Here is a 27,230-nt window from a genome sequence, read left to right on the forward strand (position 1 = left end):
ATGACCTTGTGGCTGTGGTAACTAGTGACGGCCGTCTACTAGGCACCAACGTTGGGTGCTAACTTGTCCTCTTCGCAGCGGTAAAAGCTGTATAATGTTCTTACTACCCGTTTGTATTGATTCGTAAACATGTCTGCAAAAGGAGTAGGAACGAGGGGTTTTTATTTCAACACTGTATTGTCCCTGGCGCGCTCTTTGGCCGCACACCGCCCAGCGCCGATAGATAAGGTGAGTTATGTTATTAGCGTTAACGTAAAGTGAGCGTATGCTAGCTAGCTAAGTTGTCTATACAGTTCCGTAAACATACATTTTTTACAGTATCGCCACAGAATAATGTACATTATTTACAAAAAAACGTTTCGCTATGGCTAACGTTATATGGCAGTGATATGCGATGCTATCGAAATTAGCTATTAGCTAATTATTCGTTTTCCAAGAGCTGCACACGGCTGTTGGACAGCAATGCTAGCCACTGTAGACATTCATTTACAAGTAGAGGCCCTTAGTTAATTGGCTTGTAATTTCACACCGGAACACGACACAAAAACTAGGCAGTTTTACATACTGACAACCAAGTTTAATAACTAACAAATCACTTGCTAACTACGCGTTTAGCTATCTGTCCTGTCGATTATGATATATGGTGGATTGTCATTCCATCAGAATGAGGAAGTTGGCATACCCATTAGTTAGCTAGCTCTCAAACCTCAACCAAGGTAACGCCCCCGTTTATTTCTGGTCATTGATTGGTCACTATTTACTTGAAAGTTTTGTATTCTTTATTTCAACCATAAGGTCTATGATTTCAACAGACAGTTTGCTCATTTGCCTTATATCACATTACATCATGTTGATTCAGGTGTTGGTAGGAAAGCTGTATGGGAGGAACTTTTAGGCAAAAACTGGAAGTCATCAATAATGTTGCTCTGAATGGTCTCCGTTTTAAATTGTGTACAAACGCATATACTGTATATACAGTACCAGTCAAGAGTTTGGACACCTACTCATCAAGGGTTTTTCTTTATTTTTACTATTTTCTATGTTGTAGAACAACAGTGAATACATCAGAACTATTAAATAACACATGGAATCATGTAGTAACCAATTTATTCAACAAATCAAAATAAATTTGAGATTCTTCAAAGTCGCCACCCTTTGCCTTGATGACAGCTTGGCACCCTCTTGGCATTCTCTCAACCAGCTTCACATGGAATGCTTTTCCAACAGTCTTGAAGGAGTGCCCACATATGCTGAGCACTTGTTGGCTGCTTTTCCTTCACTCTGCGGTCCAAACCATCTCAATTGTGTTGAGGTCGTGTGGTTGTGGAGGCCAGGTAATCTGATGCACCATTCCATAACTCTGCTTCTTGGTCAAATAGCCCTTACTGCCTGGAGGTGTTTTGGGTCATTGTCCTGTTGAAAAAAAAAAATAATAATCATAGTCCCACTAAGCGCAAACCAGATGGGATTAGGGCTTGGTGATAAAATGTGATGGTATTTTATGTTTTTTAATAATAAAAGTTCTACATTTTCTTTGAGTAGTGCATGACCCTAGGGTGGCAACACATTATTCTAAGTGATTTCAATGGATCTCTCTTCATTCCTATTGCTTTATACTGTTCAACTTCAATGCAAAAAAGTCCTAATTTTCATAAATTTATGCATTTGAGGTCATTTCCACACTGCCACATAGGGATGCACAATGTGGGCAAGTAATCTGGGCCTTATTTTTAACCTAATGTTGCAATTTGACTTGCGATTTAGAGCAAAACACTTGGGATAACTGTTGGAATCATGGGAAGAATGTCTATTCTAATTATGTAGTTGGAATATAATAGTGGGCACTTTTAATACAGTGTTTGACATGACAACGAATGAAAATGCCAGGGAGGAGTTATTGTTATTGTGTTATGTGTTGATAGTTGTTTCCTAAAGGACCCTATAATCTTTGGCTACATTGAATGTTTTCTCTAAGCTACTTCATGTAGCTAACATATTCTTGCTTTGCGTTTACCTCTTTAATTTAGAAGACACTGTTGCACAAACATGCTGATTTAGGTATACACAATCACTGGTATTTTCAGGCTGTATAGATAATTATGCTTGCTCTTAGTACATTTTATTAGCTAGCTAGCGATTAGCATCAGCGGCTAACACGATTTAGGAACAACTTGCTAAGAAAAGACAAACTAGCTGTTTGCAGATGTAAGAAACAAAAGCTAATAATGTAATTATAGAATCCTAGTAGATTTATATTAAGAAGCAAGTGCCAACTGCATTGTTGTCATCAACAGTGTTGCATATGCTGCATTGACCATACAGACTGAACACAAGTGTCCGGTAGTTGAGGAACACCAAATGCGATCCTTGAGTGACAGGGGGCGTGGCTGTCTGTTTGGGAAGCGGCATAGAGAAAGTGGAGAGATATAACTCAAGTTGTGAAGTAAACTATACAAATGGGCGTTATACACTGCATATCACATTTAACAAACCAAACATTCAAATACTGGTATAGAAGGTAAAGTAAAAACTCATGGTCCATACATCAATACTGGTATATTGCAATAAAGCAGTATACTGCCCAGCCCTAGATGGGATGGTGTATTGCTGCAGAATGTTGTGGTAGCCATGCTGGTTGTGTGCCATGAAATCTAAATAAATCACTGACAGTGTCCCCATCACACCTCCTCCATGCTTCAAGGTGGGAACCACACGTGGAGATCAGCCGTTCACCTACTCTGCGTCTCACAAAGAGACAGCTGTTGGAACCGAAAATGTCAAATTTGGACTCATCAGACGAAAGGACATATTTCCACCGGTCTAATGTCCATTGCTCATGTTTCTTGGCCCAAGCAAATCTCTTATTCTTATTGGTGTCTTTTTAGTAGTGGTTTCTTTGCAGCATTTTGACCATGAGCGGCAGGGTAGCCTAGTGGTTAGAGTGTTAGACTAGTAACCGGAAGGTTGCAAGTTCAAACCCCCGAGCTGACAAGGTACAAATCTGTCGTTTTGCCCCTGAACAGGCAGTTAACCCACTGTTCCTAAGCCGTCATTGAAAATAAGAATTTGTTCTTAACTGACTTGCCTAGTTAAATAAAGGTAAAATAAATAAAAATGAAGGCCAGATTCACCCAGTCTCCTCTGAACATTTGATGTTGAGATGAGTCTGTTACTTGAACTCTGAAGGATTTATTTGGGCTGCAATTTCTGAGGCTGGTAATTCTAATGAACTTATCTTCTGCAGCAGAGGTAACTGGGTCTTCTTTTCCTGTGGCGATCCTCATGAGAGCCAGTTTCATCATAGCGCTTGGTGGTTTTTGCGGCTGCACTTAAAGAAACAAATTTCCTGAAATGTTCCGTATTGACTGACCATGTCTTAAAGTAAAGATGGACGGTTGTTTCTCTTTGCTTATTTGAGCTGTTCTTACCATGACATGGACTTAGTCCTATTTGGTAAAAGGCCATCTTCTGCATACCATCATACCATGTCACAAGACAACTGATTGGCTCAAACACATTAAGGAAAGATATTCCAGAAATTAACTTTTAAGAAGGCACACCTGTTAATTGCAATGCATTCCAGGTGACTACCTCATGAACCTGGTTGAGAGTAGGCCAAGAGTGTGCAAAGCTGTCATCAAGGAAAAGTGTGGCTACTTTGAAGAATCTCTCATATAACATATATTTTGATTTAACACTTTTTTTGTTTCAACATGATTCCATATGTGTTGTCATAGTTTTTATGTCTTCACTATTATTCTACAATGTAGAAAATAGTACAAATAAAGAAACTCTTGAATGAGTAGGTGTGTCCAAACCTTTGACTGCTACTGTGTATGCATGTATGTTTGCACCGTTTTACACGAACATTCAGAATGGTATGATAAAACCATAGAGATCCTATTAAATTACCTTGCTATTGCAACCATGGCAAGTGCACTAGTCTTACTACTGTGCCATAAAGGTCCAGAATTCTGGGTAGAAAACTTTGTATATATAAGTGTACAGAGGTTAGAATTATATATTATACAGTTGAAATCGGCAGTTTACATACACTTAGGTTGGAGTCATTAACTCGTTTTTCAAACACTCCACAAATTTCTTGTTAACAAACTATACTTTTGGCAAGTCGGTTAGGACATCTACTTTGCATGACACAAGTAATTTTTCCAACAAATGTTTACAGACAGATTATTTAACTTATTATTCACTGTCACAATTCCAGTGGGTCAGAAGTTTACATACACTAAGTTGATTGTTTCTTTAAACAGCTTGGAAAATTCATGGCTTTAGAAGCTTCTGATAGGCTAATTGACATCATTTGAGTCAATTGGAGGTTTACCTTTGGATGTATTTCAAGGCCTACCTTCAAACTCAGTGCCTCTTTGCTTGTCATCATGGGAAAATCAAAAGAAATCAGCCAAGACCTCAGAAAAAAATAGTGTAGATCTCCAAGTCTGGTTCATCCTTGGGAGCAATTTCCAAATGCCTGAAGGTACCTCGTTCATCTGTACAAACAATGGTATGCAAGTATAAACACCATGGGACCACGCAGCCGTCATACCGCTCAGGAAGGAGATGCGTTCTGTCTCAGAGATGAACGTACTTTGGTGCGAAAAGTGCAAGTCAATCCCAGAACAACAGCAAAGGACCTTGTGAAGATGCTGGAGTAAACAGGTACAGAAGTATCTATATCCATAGTAAATCAAATCAAATCAAATTTTATTTGTCACATACACATGGTTAGCAGATGTTAATGCGAGTGTAGCGAAATGCTTGTGCTTCTAGTTCCGACAATGCAGTAATAACAAGTAATCTAACTAACAATTCCAAACTACTGTCTTGTACACAGTGTAAGGGGATAAAGAATATGTACATAAGGATATATGAATGAGTGATGGTACAGAGCAGCATAGGCAAGATACAGTAGATGGTATCGGGTACAGTATGTACAAATGAGATGAGTATGTAAACAAAGTGGCATAGTATAGTATAAAGTGGCTAGTGATACATGTATTACATAAGGATACCGTCGATGATATAGAGTACAGTATATACGTATGCGTATGAGATGAATAATGTAGGGTAAGTAACATTTATATAAGGTAGCATTGTTTAAAGTGGCTAGTGATATATTTACATCATTTCCCATCAATTCCCATTATTAAAGTGGCTGGAGTTGAGTCAGTGTCAGTGTGTTGGCAGCAGCCACTCAGTGTTAGTGGTGGCTGTTTAACAGTCTGATGGCCTTGAGATAGAAGCTGTTTTTCAGTCTCTCGGTCCCAGCTTTGATGCACCTGTACTGACCTCGCCTTCTGGATGATAGCGGGGTGAACAGGCAGTGGCTCGGGTGGTTGATGTCCTTGATGATCTTTATGGCCTTCCTGTGACATCGGGTGGTGTAGGTGTCCTGGAGGGCAGGTAGTTTGCCCCCGGTGATGCGTTGTGCAGACCTCACTACCCTCTGGAGAGCCTTACGGTTGAGGGCGGTGCAGTTGCCATACCAGGCGGTGATACAGCCCGCCAGGATGCTCTCGATTGTGCATCTGTAGAAGTTTGTGAGTGCTTTTGGTGACAAGCCGAATTTCTTCAGCCTCCTGAGGTTGAAGAGGCGCTGCTGCGCCTTCTTCACGATGCTGTCTGTGTGAGTGGACCAATTCAGTTTGTCTGTGATGTGTATGCCGAGGAACTTAAAACTTGCTACCCTCTCCACTACTGTTCCATCGATGTGGATAGGGGGGTGTTCCCTCTGCTGTTTCCTGAAGTCCACAATCATCTCCTTAGTTTTGTTGACGTTGAGTGTGAGGTTGTTTTCCTGACACCACACTCCGAGGGCCCTCACCTCCTCCCTGTAGGCCGTCTCATCGTTGTTGGTAATCAAGCCTACCACTGTTGTGTCGTCCGCAAACTTGATGATTGAGTTGGAGGCGTGCGTGGCCACGCAGTCGTGGGTGAACAGGGAGTACAGGAGAGGGCTCAGAACGCAACCTTGTGGGGCCCCAGTGTTGAGGATCAGCGGGGAGGAGATGTTGTTGCCTACCCTCACCACCTGGGGGCGGCCCGTCAGGAAGTCCAGTACCCAGTTGCACAGGGCGGGGTCGAGACCCAGGGTCTCGAGCTTGATGACGAGCTTGGAGGGTACTATGGTGTTGAATGCCGAGCTGTAGTCGATGAACAGCATTCTCACATAGGTATTCCTCTTGTCCAGATGGGTTAGGGCAGTGTGCAGTGTGGTTGAGATTGCATCGTCTGTGGACCTATTTGGGCGGTAAGCAAATTGGAGTGGGTCTAGGGTGTCAGGTAGGGTGGAGGTGATATGGTCCTTGACTAGTCTCTCAAAGCACTTCATGATGACGGATGTGAGTGCTACGGGGCGGTAGTCATTTAGCTCAGTTACCTTAGCTTTCTTGGGAACAGGAACAATGGTGGCCCTCTTGAAGCATGTGGGAACAGCAGACTGGTATAGGGATTGATTGAATATGTCCGTAAACACACCGGCCAGCTGGTCTGCGCATGCTCTGAGGGCGCGGCTGGGGATGCCATCTGGGCCTGCAGCCTTGCGAGGGTTAACACGTTTAAATGTCTTACTCACCTCGGCTGCAGTGAAGGAGAGACCGCATGTTTTCGTTGCAGGCCGTGTCAGTGGCACTGTATTGTCCTCAAAGCGGGCAAAAAAGTTATTTAGTCTGCCTGGGAGCAAGACATCCTGGTCCGTGACTGGGCTGGGTTTCTTCCTGTAGTCCGTGATTGACTGTAGACCCTGCCACATGCCTCTTGTGTCTGAGCCGTTGAATTGAGATTCTACTTTGTCTCTGTACTGGCGCTTAGCTTGTTTGATAGCCTTGCGGAGGGAATAGCTGCACTGTTTGTATTCGGTCATGTTACCAGACACCTTGCCCTGATTAAAAGCAGTGGTTCGCGCTTTCAGTTTCACACGAATGCTGCCATCAATCCACGGTTTCTGGTTAGGGAATGTTTTAATCGTTGCTATGGGAACGACATCTTCAACGCACGTTCTAATGAACTCGCACACCGAATCAGCGTATTCGTCAATGTTGTTATCTGACGCAATACGAAACATCTCCCAGTCCACGTGATGGAAGCAGTCTTGGAGTGTGGAGTCAGCTTGGTCGGACCAGCGTTGGACAGACCTCAGCGTGGGAGCCTCTTGTTTTAGTTTCTGTCTGTAGGCAGGGATCAACAAAATGGAGTCGTGGTCAGCTTTTCCGAAAGGGGGGCGGGGCAGGGCCTTATATGCGTCGCGGAAGTTAGAGTAACAATGGTCCAAGGTCTTTCCTCCCCTGGTTGCGCAATCGATATGCTGATAAAATTTGGGGAGTCTTGTTTTCAGATTAGCCTTGTTAAAATCCCCAGCTACAATGAATGCAGCCTCCGGATAAATTGTTTCCAGTTTGCAGAGAGTTAAATAAAGTTCGTTCAGAGCCATCGATGTGTCTGCTTGGGGGGGGATATATACGGCTGTGATTATAATCGAAGAGAATTCTCTTGGTAGATAATGCGGTCTACATTTGATTGTGAGGAATTCTAAATCAGGTGAACAGAAGGATTTGAGTTCCTGTATGTTTCTTTCATCGCACCATGTCACGTTAGTCATATGGCATACGCCCCCGCCCCTCTTTTTACCAGAAAGATGTTTTTTCCTGTCTGCGCGATGCGTGGAGAAACCTGTTGGCTGCACCGCTTCGGATTGCGTCTCTCCAGTAAGCCACGTTTCCGTGAAGCAAAGAACGTTACAGTCTCTGATGTCCCTCTGGAATGCTACCCTTGCTCGGATTTCATCAACCTTGTTGTCAAGAGACTGGACATTGGCAAGAAGAATGCTAGGGAGTGGTGTGCGCTGTGCCCGTCTCCGGAGTCTGACCAGTAGACCGCCTCGTTTCCCTCTCTTTCGGAGTCGTTTTTTTGGGTCGCTGCATAGGATCCACTCCGTTGTCCTGTTTGTAAGGCAGAACACAGGATCCGCGTCGCGAAAAACATATTCTTGGTCGTACTGATGGTGAGTTGATGCTGATCTTATATTCAGTAGTTCTTCTCGACTGTATGTAATGAAACCTAAGATGACCTGGGGTACTAATGTAAGAAATAACACGTAAAAAAACAAAAAACTGCATAGTTTCCTAGGAACGCGAAGCGAGGCGGCCATCTCTGTCGGCGCCGGAAGTCAAAAATTTGATTTGATTTGATTTTGGATATATTGAAGTAACATCTCAAGTTCAAGCTTGGTCGAAAATGGGTCTTCCAAATGGACAATGACCCCAAGCATACTTCCAAAGTTGTGGCAAAATGGCTTAAGAACAACAAAGTCAAGGTATTGGAGAAAGCCCTGCCCTCAATCCTATAGAAAATATGTGGGCAGAACTGAAAACGTTTGTACGAGCAAGGAGGCCCACAAACCTGACTCAGTTACCCCAGCTCTGTCATGAGGAATGGGCTAAAATTCACCTAACTTATTGTGGGAAGCTTGTGGAAGGCTACCCAAAACGTTTGACTCAAGTTAAACAATTTAAAGGCAATGCTACCAAATACTAATTGAGTGTATGTAAACTTCTGACCCACTGGTAATGTGATGAAAGAAATGAAAGCTATTCTCTCTACTATTATTCTGACATTTCACATTCTTAAAATAAAGCGGCGATCCTAAACCAGGGAATTTTTACTTGGATTAAATGTCAGGAATTGTGAAAAACTGAGTTGAAATGTATTTGGCTAAGGTGTATGTAAACTTCCGACTTCAACTGTGCGTGTGACTGAGTGTGATTTTTATCACTGGATTTGTATCTCTCTCTGCTGTGGTGGCGAGTTGACATTAGGCTGTAATCCTCCTCACTGAGCTTAAAGGCTGATCCTCGTTAGCTAAGCTAATTAATGCTAAGGGCTAGTTGTTTGGCTCCTCGCCTGGAGTGCAGTCACGCTGTCAATGCCATGTTTACTATGCGGTATAGGACTGTCTGTGTTGTTTTTCCTGAAGGCCATGGAATCCAGGGGTACTTTACTATCTTTATCTGTAAAGCTGGAGCAGAGGCAAGCGTTTAGCCTCTCGTGAATGTCAGTTGGCCTTGGTAGAAGTCACCCTAACTGCTAATACAGGGCAAGGTATTTGTGAAGGTTAGGACTGATGGTTTGATTAGTCAGCCGCAAGCCACTTGTTTGCTGTTTATTCTCTGTTTCAGGTCCAAAAGCTCCAATGCATGTGTCCAGTGGACTTCCGAGGGGTGTTCCAGCTGGACGAGAGGAGGAGGGATGCGGTCCTAGCTCTGGGTATCTTCCTGGTCAAGTCTGACCTACAGGTACGTTGAACTGGAGCAGCGATGCCTTCTCTCTGACACTGTTAAGGGTTGTATTTATATCCTGCTTTTATGGGATGGATGTTCCCTGACCTCCTCAGGACTAATAATTGGCTCCTGTCCATGGCACCTTCTGTGCTCCCCTTAGCTGTTTAATGGCCTTTGCTCGGGTGGTTTGTGAATTATGTTTTTATTGTAGCACAAAGACTCTATTGTCCCCTACCTGCTGGGGCTGCTGAAGGGACTTCCCAGAGTCCAGTGGATCGAAGAAAGCTCTGGAAGTAAAGGGCGGGGTAAGGAGAGAGATGCCAGCATTTTGTCTCTCGCACCAGTCAAGATGATGTCTAATTCCACCTTTCTGACTGGTTGATGATCTTTCTTCTTGTCCTGTAGATATCCTTCCGGTGGCAGAGAACTTCTGCTTCTGTCTGGTCACTCTTCTCTCAGACGTGGCCCAGCGAGATGACACCCTGCGAGGACAGATCGTGGAGGCCGTCATGGACTTAATGCAGGTCCTGCTGGACATCTGCTTGAACTCAGAGGGACATGATAAAGGTACCAGCATGCTCTCTGTTCCACCATTTCATCTTCACCAGTGTTTAATGAATATGCTAGTTACTGATTAGTTATCTAGTTGTTGTCTCTTGTCCTCACAAACTTTGATTAAAGTATGTGGAGACAGAATGACAATGAAAAAGGCAGCCTTTCACTTGTCTTTCTTTCTTTGTTCCCCCGTCTCCCTCCCTCCCAAGAATACCTGTGCAGGTACACTGTGCCCTGCTTGTTGGGTGTGGCCCGGGCCTTTGGTCGCTATAGCAACACGGAGGAGCCCCTGCTGTCCAAGCTGTTTCCGCGGGCGGAAGCCCCGCCAGTGTCCACTGGCAATGATGTCGACCCATCACGACGGCGCTCCTTCAACGACTTCCGCTCCATCATGCCTGCCTCGCTGCTCACAGTCTGTCAGGGAGACACCATCAGACGCAAAGGAAGCTCCGTGTCCAGCATATCACAACAGGCACTATTACTATACTAGACCAGTGGTTCCCATCTCCGGTCCTCCAGTACACCACACATTTTGTTGTAGCCCTGGACAGACGTTCCTGATTCAACTAATTGAGCACCTGATGATTAGTTGACAAGTTGATTTAGGTGTGCTTGTCTAGGCCTACAACAAAAATGGTGTACTGCTGGGAAGCACTGTACTCTACTACTACCACTACACCATAGTACTACCACTAATTCTCATCAGATATCAGGGAGACACCATAAGATGCAAGGGCTCCTCCTTTACCATATATATATATATCACTACAGAGAATATAACTGTACTACCATAGCCGGCCACTAGAGGACAAAGGAAGCTCTTATTTGAAATGTCTGAAAATGATCTGTTCCTCTGTCTGTAGGCCAGTCCAGAGAGAGCAGGACTCACCCCCAGCTCCCCAGCTGACCCCTCAGCACAGTACTTTGAAGGTAAGAATATATTAGACAGGTAATATATTTCTGAAGTATTTCAGTTTATTACTAAGTAGCCTGTGTCTCCTTTTTGACTGTCCTTTTCTCCCCCTGCCTCCCTCTCTCCAGGCTCCTATCTCCCTGATGGTAGTGCTGTGGACCCAGACTATTACTTCTCCACCATCAGTTCTAGTTTCTCTGTGTCTCCTCTGTTTACGGGCAGTGCCCAGGGAGAGTTTGACGTCCCTCTGGACGTTCTGCGCCAGCTCCTCAACATGGTCAGTACGTAGAATCAGAATGCATAGAACTATAGAATTAGAATGGGTAGAACATCGTTTATCAGAATTCCTTTCTGAGTGTTCTGTTTGTCTTTTGCAGGTTGAGCAGTTTGTCTCTGAATCCTTTCTGAAAACACTGGATAACACCCTGCAGGAACTTCTGGAGGTAGGTTAATTTTCCCTATATTTGAATTAAAGCGCTGTCCTGTGTACTCCTCAATGTTACATCATGTTTGTTGTGTTCTCTCCCTCTAGTTGAACCCAGGGATGCACCTGCACTATAGGACCTTCAGTGACCCTCTGTATGTGACCATCTTCAAGATGCTCAGAGACACACTGTACAACCTGAAAGGTAACAAATACACTGCTCTCTCACTTTAACCTTTACTATCTCTAATATACAGAAACCCTCTGATATGACCTGATTATTCTGAAGCAGTTCAGTAGAGTTTATTACATGTCTTTATTACTGTGCTACTAACATGTTATTGATGTTGGTGTGATGGTGTTCACAGACCTGCAGACAGGCTATGTGAAGGAGGTTCATGACTTTGTGCTGAAGCAGTTCAGTAGTAGCCAGTCAGAGCTGCAGAGGATCCTACATGATGTAGATCACCTCCACAGTGAACTGAGTCCTCTGAAGCTACGCTGCCAGGCTAACGCTGCCTGTGTCGACCTCATGGTCTGGGCTGTCACTGAGGAGCAGGGTACGAGTGTGTTTGTGTTCAAACCTGTGTGTGTACTATCCATCCGTGCGCATGTATTGAAAAATATCAGGTCGTGAATTTGGAATGCATTTGCCATGTGTTGAAAAACATTGGGTTGTTAAATTGAATTGAACACCAAACTAACTGTTGTTCATGCGTTTTATTTTGATCAGGAGCTGAGAACCTGTGTACCAAGCTGTCAGAGAAACTGCAGTCCAAGACGTCCAGTAAAGTTATCATCGCTCACATTCCCCTGCTCGTCTGCTGTCTACAGGTTGGGCCTGTAATGTCTTCACAATACTGTGTTGATAAGACGCCATAATACCAGTATTATCCTACCTAATCACATTTTTCCTATGTGTGTGTGTGTGTGTGTGTGTGTGTAGGGTTTGGGTCGTCTGTGTGAGCGGTTCCCGGTGGTGGCCCACTCTGTCACCACGTCTCTCAGAGACTTCCTGGTGGTCCCCTCTCCTGTCCTTGTAAAGCTGTACAAGTACCACAGCCAGAACACCACAGGGACTGGCGAGATCAAGATCCATGTGACCAATGAGCACTCCCAGTCTACGTTCAGTGCTCACGCTAATAAGAAGAGCCAGCCCTCCATGTACGAACAGCTCCGAGACATCTCCATTGACAACATCTGCAGGTGAGGAAAGATAAAATATTGTATGTGAAAGGAGAGAAATATGAGCTGTGTTTGCATAATTGGTTACCATGGAGCAATCTCTTTTCTTCTCCATCTCCCTTCTCTCTTTCTCTGTCTTCTCCTGCTCTCTCTGCCCCCTGCGCACTCTCTCTGCTTCTCAGGTGTCTGAAGGCAGGTCTGACTATGGACAGTGTTATAGTGGAGGCTTTCCTGGCCAGCCTGTCCAACCGTCTCTACATCTCTCAGGAGAATGACAAGTAAGTATTATTTCATACCTGAGCCCTCCAATATTACCAGTTAGTGTACTTTACTTATTCACAGGCTGGATTACGTCTGAGAAATAACTGTCAATGTTAGCGAGTGAAACCTCAGGTGATCTCGCTAGTTAGACTCTCCTGCAATGATTGACAGCTGCTCTGACCAGTCCCCAGGTCCGTGGCAATGACTGACAGCCCCTCTGACCAACGCACTGTTTCTCTCTCCCCCAGGGAGGCCCATCTGATCCCAGACCACACCATCAGAGCGCTGGGTCACATCGCGGTGGCTCTGAGGGACACGCCACGCGTCATGGAGCCCATCCTGCAGATCCTACAGCAGAAGTTCTGCCAGCCACCGTCACAGCTAGACGTACTCATTATAGATCAGCTGGGATGCATGGTCATCACTGGGAATGTGAGACACACACACACACACACTTGATCCTGTATACACTTCATTATTTTACCTCTCCCCTCAGCAATATGTCCTTCAGTAAACTCTCCTCTCTCACTCTGTCTCTTCTGTCAGTAAACTCATCAACCTCTCGTCTCTCAGTAAAGTAGTCTGTTTCTCTCTCTCCTCACAGCAATATATCTACCAGGAGGTGTGGAACCTGTTCCAGCAGATCAGTGTGAAGGCCTCCTCCATGGTCTACTCCACCAAGGACTACAAGGACCATGGATACAGGTATCCTTAGCCGCTACACCTTTACCCCTATCCCCAATTCCCTACCCATAGCCAGCTCCACGACCCACTCTGCTAAAGACTACTGTGTTAATCTTGTGTGTTCCAGACACTGTTCCCTGGCTGTGATCAATGCATTAGCTAACATAGCTGCCAACCTGGCAACAGAGCAGATGGTTGATGAGTTGCTGGTCAACCTACTGGAGCTGTTTGTCCAGCTGGGACTGGAGGGAAAGAGGGCCAGCGAGAGGGCCTCGGACAAGGGCCCTGCACTGAAGGTAAACTCCGTTTACAGTAGCCATGACTTCTGATAGACCTATAGAGTTCAGCGACAACAGGCTTGTGTTAAGGGCTCTACACACTTCATTCAAACTACGCAAACGCAACGTCGTTTTCACACCTAGTTCTACGTACTTTTGTGGGTTTCAATTTTGGAAACGGGCCATATACGTCGCTCTGTTTGGGTGAAGTGTGTAGCGGCCTTTAGAGGTTAACTCTTTTTTTCTTGTTGACATTGGTTTGTTATTTGTATTTACAGGCGTCGAGCAGTGCTGGAAACCTTGGAGTACTCGTTCCTGTTATTGCTGTGGTATGTGGGTTGCCTCTATACATTTTTCACTTTCAACAGTTTGTCCAGTAGTGCCTCTGTGCCCGAGTGTCTATACAGTACTCCGTATATAATCTATACACTTAGTATTGATCGAGATCCCCCTCTCTCTCTGTGTAGCTGACGAAGCGTCTACCGCCCATCAAGGAAGCGAAGCCTCGTCTACAGAAGCTGTTCAGAGACTTCTGGCTCTACTCTGTGGTGATGGGTTTCGCTGTTGAGGGATCAGGTGGCTGTTTAACAATGTTAACTTGTACTACAATATTCCACCAGGATTGGAATACAATATAAAGAATTGACTAAACATGGTTGAAATGGTGGACTAATACCCATCTGATGGAAAGATAAAAGGGAAGTGACTAAACATGGTTGAAATGGTGGACTAATACCCATCTGATGGAAAGATAAAAGGGAAGTGACTAAACATGGTTGAAATGGTGGACTAATACCCATCTGATGGAAAGATAAAAGGGAAGTGACTAAACATGGTTGAAATGGTGGACTAATACCCATCTGATGGAAAGATAAAAGGGAAGTGAGTTATCAGGCTAACAGTCATCCTGCTATGTACAAGTCTGTAGGTTTATTAAGGGCTTTGTGTGTTGTGCAGGTCTGTGGCCAGAGGAGTGGTATGAGGGAGTGTGTGAGATCGCCACCAAGTCTCCCCTCCTCACCTTCCCCAGTGGAGAACCTCTACGCTCTGAACTACAGTACAACTCTGCCCTGAAGAATGACACCGTCACAGCGGTACAGTACACATGCATGCCCACACAACACACGTGTGTACAGACATACACACACACACACACACAACTGATGTTCTCTGGGTGGGTGGTTGTGTTTTCAGGCGGAGCTGAATGACCTGAGGAGCACCATTATAAACCTGCTAGATCCTCCTCCTGAGGTGTCTGCTCTCATCAACAAACTAGACTTTGCCATGTCTACCTACCTACTGTCTGTCTACAGGCTGGAGTACATGAGGTAAGGAAAAGGAAACCACGTAGGACTATTGAGATGCACCCCTGCTAGACTAGGGCTCTCCAACCCTGTTCCTGGACAGCTACTGTGCTGCAGGTTTTTGCTCCAACCCTGTTCCTGGAGAGCTACTGTGCTGCAGGTTTTCACTCCAACCCTGTTCCTGGAGAGCTACTGTGCTGCAGGTTTTTGCTCCAAGCCCAGTTGTAACTAACCTAATTCAACTTATTTAGGTGCACTAGCGTAGGGTTTGAGCTAAACCCTACAGGACATTAGCTCTCCGGGAACGGTCTGGTCTGGAGTGTAGCAGTTGGAGAGGCCTGGTCTGGAGTGTAGCAGTTGGAGAGGCCTGGCCTGGAGTGTAGCAGTTGGAGAGGCCTGGTCTGGAGTGTAGCAGTTGGAGAGGTCTGGTCTGGAGTGTAGCAGTTGGAGCGGTCTGGTCTGGAGTGTAGCAGTTGGAGAGGCCTGGTCTGGAGTGTAGCAGTTGGAGAGGCCTGGTCTGGAGTGTAGCAGTTGGAGAGGCCTGGTCTGGAGTGTAGCAGTTGGAGAGGCCTGGTCTGGAGTGTAGCAGTTGGAGAGGCCTGGTCTGGAGTGTAGCAGTTGGAGAGGCCTGGTCTGGAGTGTAGCAGTTGGAGAGGCCTGGTCTGGAGTGTAGCAGTTGGAGAGGCCTGGTCTGGAGTGTAGCAGTTGGAGAGGCCTGGTCTGGAGTGTAGCAGTTGGAGAGGCCTGGTCTGGAGTGTAGCAGTTGAGGTTAGTTAGTTAGTTAAATCTCCTAGTCATTCATATCGTGCCTCCTTGCCAATTCATTTCTCCTCTCTTCTCTCACCAGGATGCTGCGCGTTCTAGACTCTGACCGTTTCTCTTCTCTCACCAGGATGCTGCGCGTTCTGGACTCTGACCGTTTCTCTTCTCTCACCAGGATGCTGCGCGTTCTGGACTCTGACCGTTTTTCTTCTCTCACCAGGATGCTGCGCGTTCTGGACTCTGACGGTTTCTCTTCTCTCACCAGGATGCTGCGCGCTCTGGACTCTGACCGTTTCCAGGTGATGTTCCGCTACTTTGAGGACAGAGCCATCCAGAAGGACAAGTCTGGTGAGCTGCATTACACACGTGGTAGACAGGTGCTGTGCTCATATTTCATGCGGTAGACAGTGAGAGAATGTCTCTTTTTGTCTGTGTCCAGGTATGATGCAGTGTGTGATAGCGGTGGGGGACAAGGTGTTTGAGGTCTTCCTACACATGATGGCTGAGAAGGTAAAGGTCATCGGTCAAAACAGAGAAACTGGGTCTCTAGGAGAAGTCGAGAGCAAACTACCTTCTGTGGAGCGTGTCCTCTACAATGATTGGCTGCCTGAGTGCTGTCTCTGTTTCTCTCCCCAGCCGAAGACTAAAGCCCATGAGGAGGAGTTGGAGCGCCACGCTCAGTTCCTATTGGTCAACTTCAACCACGTCCACAAGAGGATCCGTAGGGTGGCCGACAAATACCTGTCAGGTCTGGCCGAAACGTTCCCTCACCTACTGTGGAGTGGCCGTGTACTGAAGACGATGCTGGACATCCTGCAGACTCTCTCCCTTTCCCTCAGTGCAGTACGGACACACACACACTCACACACTTTCTTTGTCATAACCACCTGCTATTGTTATTCTCTGTGGTCCCTGAAAGGGGTTGTGTTCTGATGTGTCGTGTTCCTACCTTGTTATTGTTATTCTCTGTGGTCCCTGAAAGGGGTTATTAGACAACGTATTGTGTTCTGATGTGTCGTGCTCCTACCTTGTTTGCAGGACATCCATAAGGACCAGCCTTACTATGACATCCCAGACACCCCCTACAGGATCACTGTGCCAGACACATACGAGGCCAGAGAGGTAGGAATGTGTGTGTGATACGTGTGTGTGTGTTTTCTAAATAATGGTCTTATGTTTCTCTGTGGTTGTAGAGCATAGTGAAGGACTTTGCTGCTCGCTGCGGGGAGATCCTGAAGGAGGCCATGAAGTGGGCCCCCTCTGTCACCAAGTCACACCTACAGGTGAGAGACACACACACACACACGCCGCATTTCGTAAAGGAAAAGCATAGACGGATTGGTTGTTTAGCACCACAACCGATGCGTGTGCAACTATTGGGCAAAACAGACAGGGTTGGCTTGGATTGTTGACAACATGTCAACTTTATTTCCTCCATGTTTATTAAAAACATAAATATGGGCCTCCCGGGTGGTGCAGTGGTTAAGGGCGCTGTACTGCAGCGCCAGCTGTGCCATCAGAGTCCTGGGTTCGCGCCCAGGCTCTGTCGTAACCGGCCGCGACCGGGAGGTCCGTGGGGCGACGCACAATTGGCCTAGCGTCGCCCGGGTTAGGGAGGGCTTGGTCGGTAGGGGTGTCCTTGTCTCATCGCACACCAGCGACTCCTGTGGCGGGCTGGGCGCAGTGTACGCTAGCCAAGGTGGCCAGGTGCACGGTGTTTCCTCCGGCGCATTGGTGCGGCTGGCTTCCGGGTTGGATGTGCGCTGTGTTAAAGAAGCAGCGGCTTGGTTGGCTGTGTATCGGAGGACGCATGACTTTCAACCTTCGTCTCTCCCGAGCCCGTACGGGAGTTGTAGCGATGAGACAAGATAGTAGCTACTACAACAATTGGATACTACGAAATTGGGGAGAAAAAGGGGTAAAAATTCAAAAAAAAAATTCGTGGTATCCAATTGTTGTAGTAGCTACTATCTTGTCTCATTGACGAAGGCTGAATGTCATGCGTCCTCCGATTCACAACCCAACCAGCCGTACTGCTTCTTAACACAGCGCGCAGCCAACCCGGAAGCCAGCCGCACCAATGTGTCGGAGGCTACACCGTGCACCTGGCAACCTTGGCTAGCGCGCACTGCGCCCGGCCCGCCACAGGAGTCGCTGGTGTGCGATGAGACAAGGACACCCCTACCGACCAAGCCCTCCCTAACCCGGGCGACGCTAGGCCAATTGTGCTCAATTGTTCTCCTATCCCCTGTTTTGTATATTTTCTCCCTGTTCTCCAGGAGTACCTAAACAAGCATCAGAACTGGGTGTCCGGTCTGTCCCAGCACACTGGCCTGGCCATGGCTACAGAGAGCATCCTGCACTTCGCTGGCTACAACAGACAGAGCACTACACTAGGGGTGAGGAGACACACACACACACACACACACGCAATTACACACACATACTAACCAAGTTCCGTCATCCGCTCTAGATCACCCAGCTGACAGAAAGGCCAGCCTGTGTGAAGAAGGACTACTCCAACTTCATGGCTTCACTCAACCTGAGAAACCGCTATGCCGGAGAGGTACAGAGAGACACTGCTACAGGTCTAGACAGGACTCCCGCTATGCCGGAGAGGTACAGAGAGACACTGCTACAGGTCTAGACAGGACTCCCGCTATGCCGGAGAGGTACGGAGAGACACTGCTACAGGTCTAGACAGGACTCCCGCTATGCCGGAGAGGTACAGAGAGACACTGCTACAGGTCTAGACAGGACTCCCGCTATGCCGGAGAGACACTGCTACAGGTCTAGACAGGACTCCCGCTATGCCGGAGAGGTACGGAGAGACTGCTACAGCTCTAGACAGGACTCCCGCTATGCCGGAGAGGTACGGAGAGACACTGCTACAGGTCTAGACAGGACTCCCGCTATGCCTGAGAGGTACAGAGAGACACTGCTACAGGTCTAGACAGGACTCCCGCTATGCCGGAGAGACACTGCTACAGGTCTAGACAGGACTCCCGCTATGCCGGAGAGACACTTCTACAGGTCTAGACAGGACTCCCGCTATGCCGGAGAGGTACAGAAGGACACTGCTACAGGTCTAGACAGGACTCACGCTATGCCGGAGAGGTACAGAGAGACACTGCTACAGGTCTAGACAGGACTCCCGCTATGCCGGAGAGGTACGGAGAGACACTGCTACAGATCTAGACAGGACTCCCGCTATGCCGGAGAGGTACAGAGAGACACTGCTACAGGTCTAGACAGGACTCCCGCTATGCCGGAGAGACACTGCTACAGGTCTAGACAGGATTCCCGCTATGCCGGAGAGACACTGCTACAAGTCTAGACAGGACTCCCGCTATGCCGGAGAAACACTGCTACAGGTCTAGACAGGACTCCCGCTATGCCGGAGAGGTACGGAGAGACACTGCTACAGGTCTAGACAAGACTCCCGCTATGCCGGAGAGGCACTGCTACAGGTCTAGACAGGACTCCCGCTATGCCGGATAGGTACAGAGAGACACTGCTACAGGTCTAGACAGGACTCCCGCTATGCCGGAGAGACACTGCTACAGGTCTAGACAGGAATCCCGCTATGCCGGAGAGACACTGCTACAGGTCTAGACAGGACTCCCGCTATGCCGGAGAGGTACAGAGAGACACTGCTACAGGTCAAGACAGGACTCCCGCTATGCCGGAGAGGTACAGAGAGACACTGCTACAGGTCTAGACAGGACTCCCGCTATGCCGGAGAGGTACAGAGAGACATTGCTACAGGTCTAGACAGGACTCCCGCTATGCCGGAGAGGTACAGAGAGACACTGCTACAGGTCTAGACAGGACTCCCGCTATGCCGGAGAGACACTGCTACAGGTCTAGACAGGACTCCCGCTATGCCGGAGAGGTACGTAGAGACACTGCTACAGGTCTAGACAGGACTCCCGCTATGCCGGAGAGACACTGCTACAGGTCTAGACAGGATTCCCGCTATGCCGGAGAGACACTGCTACAGGTCTAGACAGGACTCCCGCTATGCCGGAGAGGTACGGAGAGACACTGCTACAGGTCTAGACAGGACTCCCGCTATGCCGGAGAGGCACTGCTACAGGTCTATACAGGACTCCCGCTATGCCGGAGAGGTACAGAGAGACACTGCTACAGGTCTAGACAGGACTCCCGCTATGCCGGAGAGACACTGCTACAGGTCTAGACAGGAATCCCGCTATGCCGGAGAGACACTGCTACAGGTCTAGACAGGACTCCCGCTATGCCGGAGAGGTACAGAGAGACACTGCTACAGGTCAAGACAGGACTCCCGCTATGCCGGAGAGGTACAGAGAGACACTGCTACAGGTCTAGACAGGACTCCCGCTATGCCGGAGAGGTACAGAGAGACACTGCTACAGGTCTAGACAGGACTCCCGCTATGCCGGAGAGGTACAGAGAGACACTGCTACAGGTCTAGACAGGACTCCCGCTATGCCGGAGAGACACTGCTACAGGTCTAGACAGGACTCCCGCTATGCCGGAGAGACACTTCTACAGGTCTAGACAGGACTCCCGCTATGCCGGAGAGGTACAGAAGGACACTGCTACAGGTCAAGACAGGACTCCCGCTATGCCGGAGAGGTACAGAGAGACACTGCTACAGGTCTAGACAGGACTCCCGCTATGCCGGAGAGGTACAGAGAGACACTGCTACAGGTCTAGACAGGACTCCCGCTATGCCGGAGAGGTACAGAGAGACACTGCTACAGGTCTAGACAGGACTCCCGCTATTCCGGAGAGACACTGCTACAGGTCTAGACAGGACTCCCGCTATGCCGGAGAGACACTTCTACAGGTCTAGACAGGACTCCCGCTATGCCGGAGAGGTACAGAAGGACACTGCTACAGGTCTAGACAGGACTCCCGCTATGCCGGAGAGACACTGCTACAGGTCTACCAAGGACTCCCGCTATGCCGGAGAGACACTGCTACAGGTCTAGACAAGATTCCCGCTATGCCGGAGAGACACTGCTACAGGTCTAGACGGGACTCCCGCTATGCCGGAGAGGTACAGAGAGACACTGCTACAGGTCTAGACAGGACTCCCGCTATGCCGGAGAGACACTGCTACAGGTCTAGACAGGACTCCCGCTATGCCGGAGAGGTACAGAGAGACACTGCTGCAGGTCTAGACAGGACTCCCGCTATGCCGGAGAGACACTGCTACAGGTCTAGACAGGACTCCCGCTATGCAGGAGAGACACTGCTACAGGTCTAGACAGGACTCCCGCTATGCCGGAGAGGTACAGAGAGACACTGCTACAGGTCTAGACAGGACTCCCGCTATGCCGTAGAGACACTGCTACAGGTCTAGACAGGACTCCCGCTATGCCGGAGAGGTACAGAGAGAGACTGCTACAGGTCTAGACAGGACTCCCGCTATGCCGGAGAGACACTGCTACAGGTCTAGACAGGACTGCCGCTATGCCGGAGAGACACTGCTACAGGTCTAGACAGGACTCCCGCTATGCCGGAGAGGTACAGAGAGAGACTGCTACAGGTCTAGACAGGACTCCCGCTATGCCGGAGAGACACTGCTACAGGTCTAGACAGGACTCCCGCTATGCCGGAGAGGTACAGAGAGACACTGCTACAGGTCTAGACAGGACTCCCGCTATGCCGGAGAGACACTGTTACAGGTCTAGACAGGATTCCCGCTATGCCGGAGAGACACTGCTACAGGTCTAGACAGGACTCCCGCTATGCCGGAGAGGTACAGAGAGACACTGCTACAGGTCTAGACAGGACTCCCGCTATGCCGGAGAGACACTGCTACAGGTCTAGACAGGACTCCCGCTATGCCGGAGAGACACTGCTACAGGTCTAGACAGGACTCCCGCTATGCCGGAGAGACACTGCTACAGGTCTAGACAGGACTCCCGCTATGCCGGAGAGACACTGCTACAGGTCTAGACAGGACTCCCGCTATGCCGGAGAGACACTGCTACAGGTCTAGACAGGACTCCCGCTATGCCGGAGAGACACTGCTACAGGTCTAGACAGGACCTCCGCTATGCCGGAGAGACACTGCTACAGGTCTAGACAGGACTCCCGCTATGCCGGAGAGACACTGCTACAGGTCTAGAGAGGACTCCCGCTATGCCGGAGAGGTACAGAGAGACACTGCTACAGGTCTAGACAGGACTCCCGCTATGCCGGAGAGACACTGCTACAGGTCTAGACAGGACTCCCGCTATGCCGGAGAGGTACAGAGAGACACTGCTACAGGTCTAGACAGGACTCCCGCTATGCCGGAGAGACACTGCTACAGGTCTAGACAGGACTCCCGCTATGCCGGAGAGGTACAGAGAGACACTGTTACAGGTCTAGACAGGACACCCGCTATGCCGGAGAGACACTGCCACAGGTCTAGACAGGACTCCCGCTATGCCGGAGAGACACTGCTACAGGTCTAGACAGGACTCCCGCTATGCCGGAGAGGTACAGAGAGAGACTGCTACAGGTCTAGACAGGACTCCCGCTATGCCGGAGAGACACTGCTACAGGTCTAGACAGGACTCCCGCTATGCCGGAGAGGTACAGAGAGACACTGCTACAGGTCTAGACAGGACTCCCGCTATGCCGGAGAGACACTGCTACAGGTCTAGACAGGACTCCCGCTATGCCGGAGAGACACTGCTACAGGTCTAGACAGGACTCCCGCTATGCCGGAGAGACACTGCTACAGGTCTAGACAGGACTCCCGCTATGCCGGAGAGGTACAGAGAGACACTGCTACAGGTCTAGACAGGACTCCCGCTATGCCGGAGAGGTACAGAGAGACACTGCTACAGGTCTAGACAGGACTCCCGCTATGCCGGAGAGACACTGCTACAGGTTTAGACAGGACTCCCGCTATGCCGGAGAGGTACAGAGAGACACTGCTACAGGTCTAGACAGGACTCTACTCACTTCTCCTTTATCATAGTTCTCCTCCTTATTCAACAGGACAATATTGTGTGTGTGTGTGTGTGTGTGTGTGTGCTCGCTCCCTCCAGGTGGCAGGTATGATCCATTTCAGTAAGGCAGTGCGTAGCCAGTCAGACCTGTCCAGGCTGATGGTCAGACAGACGACAGAGGCTCTAGATGCCCAGAACCCTGAGGCCTTCACTGAGAACATGTTCAAACTGGCAGCACTGCTCATCAGCACTAAAGGTGTGTGCATGTTGAAAAGTGAAGACTTTGATATGGAATGAATGTACCAAATAGCCCGTTGTTGGGATGCATCATAAGTATTCACGCCCCGTTTAGATTTTGTTCCGTTATAAAGTGGGATTGAAATACATTTAATATATGTTTTTTGTTATTGATCTACACACAATACTCCATAATGTCAAAGGGAAAATACAATTCTACACTATTTTTTTTATACAAATTAAATAACTGAAATCTGTAGTTGTTGCATAAGTATTAACCCCTTTGTTTAGGCAAGCCTAAATTAGTTCTTCTCTGTGTTGTAGCTCTGTACCTGTCCTACTGAACTCTTCTCTGTGTTGTAGCTCTGTACCTGTCCTACTGAAGTCTTCTCTGTGTTGTAGCTCTGTACCTGTCCTACTGAAGTCTTCCCTGTGTTGTAGCTCTGTACCTGTCCTACTGAAATCTTCTCTGTGTTGTAGCTCTGTACCTGTCCTACTGAAGTATTCTGTGTTCTCTCTGGGCGGGGGGGGGGGGGGGGTGTAGAATGTGATCCTCAGCTGCTGCACCACCTGTGTTGGTCTCCTCTGAAGATGTTTACAGAACACGGCATGGAGACGGCTATCGCCTGCTGGGAGTGGCTGCTGGCTGCTCGCACAGGAGTAGAGGTCCCAGTAAGTATCTGGAGACATCCTATTGCTTCAGTTCAAGTACCGGCATTCAAACCCACACTAACATGGGCATCTTTCTCGCTCTCCCCCACCCCCCTCTCTGCAGTTCATGCGTGAGATGGCGGGGGCGTGGCAGATGACAGTGGAGCTGAAGATGGGCTTGTTCTCTGATGCTCAGGTGGAGGCTGATCCCCTAGCAGCCTCGGAGGAGAGTCAGCCTGTCCCTTGCCCCCCCGCCGTCACACCTCACTGCATTTGGATAGAGGTGTGTGTGTGTCCTGTCTGGCAGCTTTAGTTCATTTTTTACATTTTGGTTAAAACACTAGAGTAAGAGGACTTTACCGCATAAACGGCTTTGTGCTTTCTCTCCCTTGCAATTCAAGGACATCTCTCCCCCCCTCTCTCTCCTCCCCCCCTCTCTCTCCTCCCCCCTCTCTCTCCTCCCCCTCTCTCTCCTCCCCCCTCTCTCTCCTCCCCCCTCTCTCTCTCTCCCCTCTCTCTCTCTCTCTCCCCTCTCTCTCTCTCTCTCCTCTCTCTCTCTCTCCCTCTCTCTCTCCCCTCTCTCTCTCTCCCCTCTCTCTCTCCTCCCCTCTCTCTCTCTCCTCTCTCTCTCCTCTCTCTCTCCTCTCCTCTCTCTCCTCTCTCTCTCCTCTCTCTCCTCTCTCCTCTCTCTCTCCTCTCTCTCTCTCTCTCTCCCCCCCTCTCTCTCCCCCCCTCTCTCTCCGCCCCTTTCTCTCCGCCCCTTTCTCTCCGCCCCTTTCTCTCCGCCCCTTTCTCTCGACCCTTTCTCTCTCTCCTCACTCTCTCTCCCCCTCTCTCTCCTCTCTCCCCCCTCCTCTCTCCACCCCTCTCTCTCCTCTCTCTCCCCCCTCCTCTCTCTCTCCTCTCTCCCCCCCTCTCTCTGTGTCCTCTCTCTCTGTGTCCTCTCTCCCCCCTCTCTTCTCTGTCCTCTGTCTCCCCCCCCCCCTCCAGTTCTTGGTCCAGAGGTTTGAGATAGCTAAGTATTCCAGTGAAGACCAGGTGGAGATATTCGGCAGCCTGTTACAACGCTCGCTCTCCCTCAACGTGGGCGGAGCTAAGAGCAACCTCAACCGCCACGTAGCCGCCATCGGACCCCGCTTCAGGTCCTCTCTCACACACACTAGATCCAGTTTCTGATTCAGAACAAATTAGCCACTCATTGATACAATCATTGTGTGTGTGTGTGTAGGCTCCTTACTCTGGGTCTAGCACTGCTCCATTCTGACGTAGTCACCAACGCCACCATCAGGAATGTCCTCCGAGAGAAGATCTACTCCACCGCCTTCGACTACTTCAGGTACGCACACACACACACAGTTCTACTCCACAGTCCAACTCACTACTAACGTGGGACATAACTTTCCCTCTCTAAATCGGCATCTTTTAAATCATTTTATCCTCCCCCCTCTAGTGCCCCCCCTAAGTTCCCTACCCAGGGGGACAAGCGTCTGCGTGAGGACATCAGCTTCATGATCCGTTTCTACGCCAGCATCCTGTCAGACAAGAAGTACCTGGCGGCGTGCCAGCTGGTCCCTCCCGGTGAGCTAGGCGCCGTGCCCACCCTCAGCACCTTCTCTGCCGGGATATTCGGATCGTTAATTGTGTCCAGCACTTCTCCGATATCGATGCTAAGTAAGCCTACAGCGGTGGGGCTGGCTGATTTAACAACCGCACTACAAGACTACAGGAGTACGTTTTTACACAGGTCAAATCTGACGCCTGAACAGGCTCTCTTTACGCTGCTGATGGATCGATACATCTGCGTAGTCTGTAGAATCTCTCTCTTTCTCCTTTTTTCCCCCGCCTCTCTCGCTCGCTCTGTGTGTGTGTGGGGCTCTCTCGCTCGCTCTGTGTGTGTGTGGGGCTCTCTCGCTCGCTCTGTGTGTGTGTGGGGCTCTCTCGCTCGCTCTGTGTGTGTGGGGCTCTCTCGCTTGCTCTGTGTGTGTGGGGCTCTCTCGCTCGCTCTGTGTGTGTGGGGCTCTCTCGCTCGCTCTGTGTGTGTGTGTGTGGGGCTCTCTCTCTCTCGCTCTGTGTGTGTGTGTGGGGCTCGCTCGCTCGCTCTGTGTGTGTGTGTGGGGCTCGCTCGCTCGCTCTGTGTGTGTGTGTGGGGCTCGCTCGCTCGCTCTGTGTGTGTGTGTGGGGCTCGCTCGCTCGCTCTGTGTGTGTGTGTGGGGCTCGCTCGCTCGCTCTGTGTGTGTGTGTGGGGCTCGCTCGCTCGCTCTGTGTGTGTGTGTGGGGCTCGCTCGCTCGCTCTGTGTGTGTGTGTGGGGCTCGCTCGCTCGCTCCCTCTGTGTGTGTGTGTGTGTGTGGGGCTCGCTCGCTCGCTCTGTGTGTGTGTGTGTGGGGCTCGCTCGCTCGCTCTGTGTGTGTGTGTGTGGGGCTCGCTCGCTCGCTCTGTGTGTGTGCGGGGCTCGCTCGCTCTGTGTGTGTGCGGGGCTCGCTCGCTCTGTGTGTGTGCGGGGCTCGCTCGCTCTGTGTGTGTGCGGGGCTCTCTCGCTCGCTCTGTGTGTGTGCGGGGCTCTCTCGCTCGCTCTGTGTGTGTGCGGGGCTCTCTCGCTCGCTCTGTGTGTGTGCGGGGCTCTCTCGCTCGCTCTGTGTGTGTGTGTGTGTGTGCGGGGCTCGCTCGCTGTGTGTGTGTGTGTGTGTGTGTGCGGGGCTCGCTCGCTCGCTCGCTGTGTGTGTGTGTGCGGGGCTCGCTCGTTCTGTGTGTGGTGTGTGTGTGTGTGTGTGTGTGTGTGTGTTTGCGGAGCTCGCTCTGTGTGTGTGTGTGTGTGCGGAGCTCGCTCTGTGTGTGTGTGTGTGCGGGGCTCGCTCTGAGCTCTGTGTGTGTGTGTGTGCGGAGCTCGCTCTGTGTGTGCGTGTGCGGAGCTCGCTCTGTGTGTGCGCGTGCGGAGCTCGCTCTGTGTGTGTGCAGGGCTCGCTCTGTGTGTGTTTGTGTGTGTGTGCGGGGCTCGCTCGCTCTCGTTTGTGTGTGTGTGCGGAGCTCGCTCTGTGTGTGTGTGTGCGGGGCTCGCTCTGTGCTCTGTGTGTGTGTGTGTGTGTGCGGAGCTCGCTCTGTGTGTGTGTGTGCGGAGCTCGCTCTGTGTGTGCGCGTGCGGAGCTCGCTCTGTGTGTGTGTGTGTGTGTGCGGGGCTCGCTCTGTGTGTGTTTGTGTGTGTGTGCGGGGCTCGCTCGCTCTGTGTGTGTGTGTGTGTGTGTGGGGCTCGCTCGCTCTGTGTGTGTGTGTGTGTGTGTCTGTGTGTCTGTGGGGCTCGCTCGCTCTGTCTGTGTGTCCATTTCAATATATCCATCTATAGCTGCTGTGGAGCTTGGTGCAGATCTGCCACTTGTGATAAAACGCAAGATGTATTATTATTCTACACATCATGCCGATCCGCCCCCTCAGCTTGATTTGTCAGCAAAAACAAAACACAAGATGTGTTATTATTCTACACATCATGCCGATCCGCCCCCTCAGCTTGATTTGTCAGCAAAAACAAAACACAAGATGTGTTATTATTCTACACATCATGCCGATCCGCCCCCTCAGCTTGATTTGTCAGCAAAAACAAAACACAAATTGAGAAATTCAAGGTTTTTCTTGTTCAAGGTTTTTTTTTGTGACAACCCACACCTTTCTTACTCCTCTGTCCTTGGCGTCCCCAAGAACAACATGATCTCACTCATAACTCATCGGATCACACCAGGTAGAAACTAGCACTAACCA

At 49.3% G+C, this 27,230-nt stretch overlaps 1 protein-coding gene across 2 annotated transcripts in view; it reads left to right on the plus strand.

Annotated features, from left to right (window-relative positions):
- LOC139422834 (phosphatidylinositol 4-kinase alpha-like) overlaps positions 1-27,230 on the plus strand; it is a 36,091-nt gene continuing 8,861 nt past the window's right edge. Inside the window, exons 1-33 of one of the 2 annotated variants that reach the window (XM_071174230.1) lie at positions 1-228; positions 9,192-9,308; positions 9,505-9,598; positions 9,699-9,860; positions 10,058-10,320; positions 10,712-10,778; positions 10,890-11,038; positions 11,139-11,204; positions 11,294-11,390; positions 11,554-11,745; positions 11,919-12,019; positions 12,132-12,391; positions 12,553-12,648; positions 12,880-13,063; positions 13,236-13,336; positions 13,443-13,611; positions 13,872-13,922; positions 14,061-14,169; positions 14,551-14,687; positions 14,788-14,921; positions 15,925-16,007; positions 16,099-16,169; positions 16,296-16,502; positions 16,698-16,781; positions 16,853-16,942; positions 17,939-18,058; positions 18,133-18,225; positions 22,697-22,853; positions 23,379-23,506; positions 23,610-23,768; positions 24,476-24,627; positions 24,714-24,821; positions 24,936-25,156. In XM_071174230.1, the coding sequence (XP_071030331.1) occupies positions 130-228; positions 9,192-9,308; positions 9,505-9,598; positions 9,699-9,860; positions 10,058-10,320; positions 10,712-10,778; positions 10,890-11,038; positions 11,139-11,204; positions 11,294-11,390; positions 11,554-11,745; positions 11,919-12,019; positions 12,132-12,391; positions 12,553-12,648; positions 12,880-13,063; positions 13,236-13,336; positions 13,443-13,611; positions 13,872-13,922; positions 14,061-14,169; positions 14,551-14,687; positions 14,788-14,921; positions 15,925-16,007; positions 16,099-16,169; positions 16,296-16,502; positions 16,698-16,781; positions 16,853-16,942; positions 17,939-18,058; positions 18,133-18,225; positions 22,697-22,853; positions 23,379-23,506; positions 23,610-23,768; positions 24,476-24,627; positions 24,714-24,821; positions 24,936-25,156 (4,321 nt within the window). In that variant the 5' untranslated portion in view covers positions 1-129. The remainder of the gene's footprint in view (positions 229-9,191; positions 9,309-9,504; positions 9,599-9,698; positions 9,861-10,057; positions 10,321-10,711; positions 10,779-10,889; positions 11,039-11,138; positions 11,205-11,293; positions 11,391-11,553; positions 11,746-11,918; positions 12,020-12,131; positions 12,392-12,552; positions 12,649-12,879; positions 13,064-13,235; positions 13,337-13,442; positions 13,612-13,871; positions 13,923-14,060; positions 14,170-14,550; positions 14,688-14,787; positions 14,922-15,924; positions 16,008-16,098; positions 16,170-16,295; positions 16,503-16,697; positions 16,782-16,852; positions 16,943-17,938; positions 18,059-18,132; positions 18,226-22,696; positions 22,854-23,378; positions 23,507-23,609; positions 23,769-24,475; positions 24,628-24,713; positions 24,822-24,935; positions 25,157-27,230) is intronic. The other variant, XM_071174231.1, reaches the window with a different exon arrangement.

The sequence above is a fragment of the Oncorhynchus clarkii genome, chromosome 12 (assembly GCF_045791955.1).
Source record: "Oncorhynchus clarkii lewisi isolate Uvic-CL-2024 chromosome 12, UVic_Ocla_1.0, whole genome shotgun sequence".
Lineage (NCBI taxonomy): Eukaryota > Metazoa > Chordata > Actinopteri > Salmoniformes > Salmonidae > Oncorhynchus > Oncorhynchus clarkii.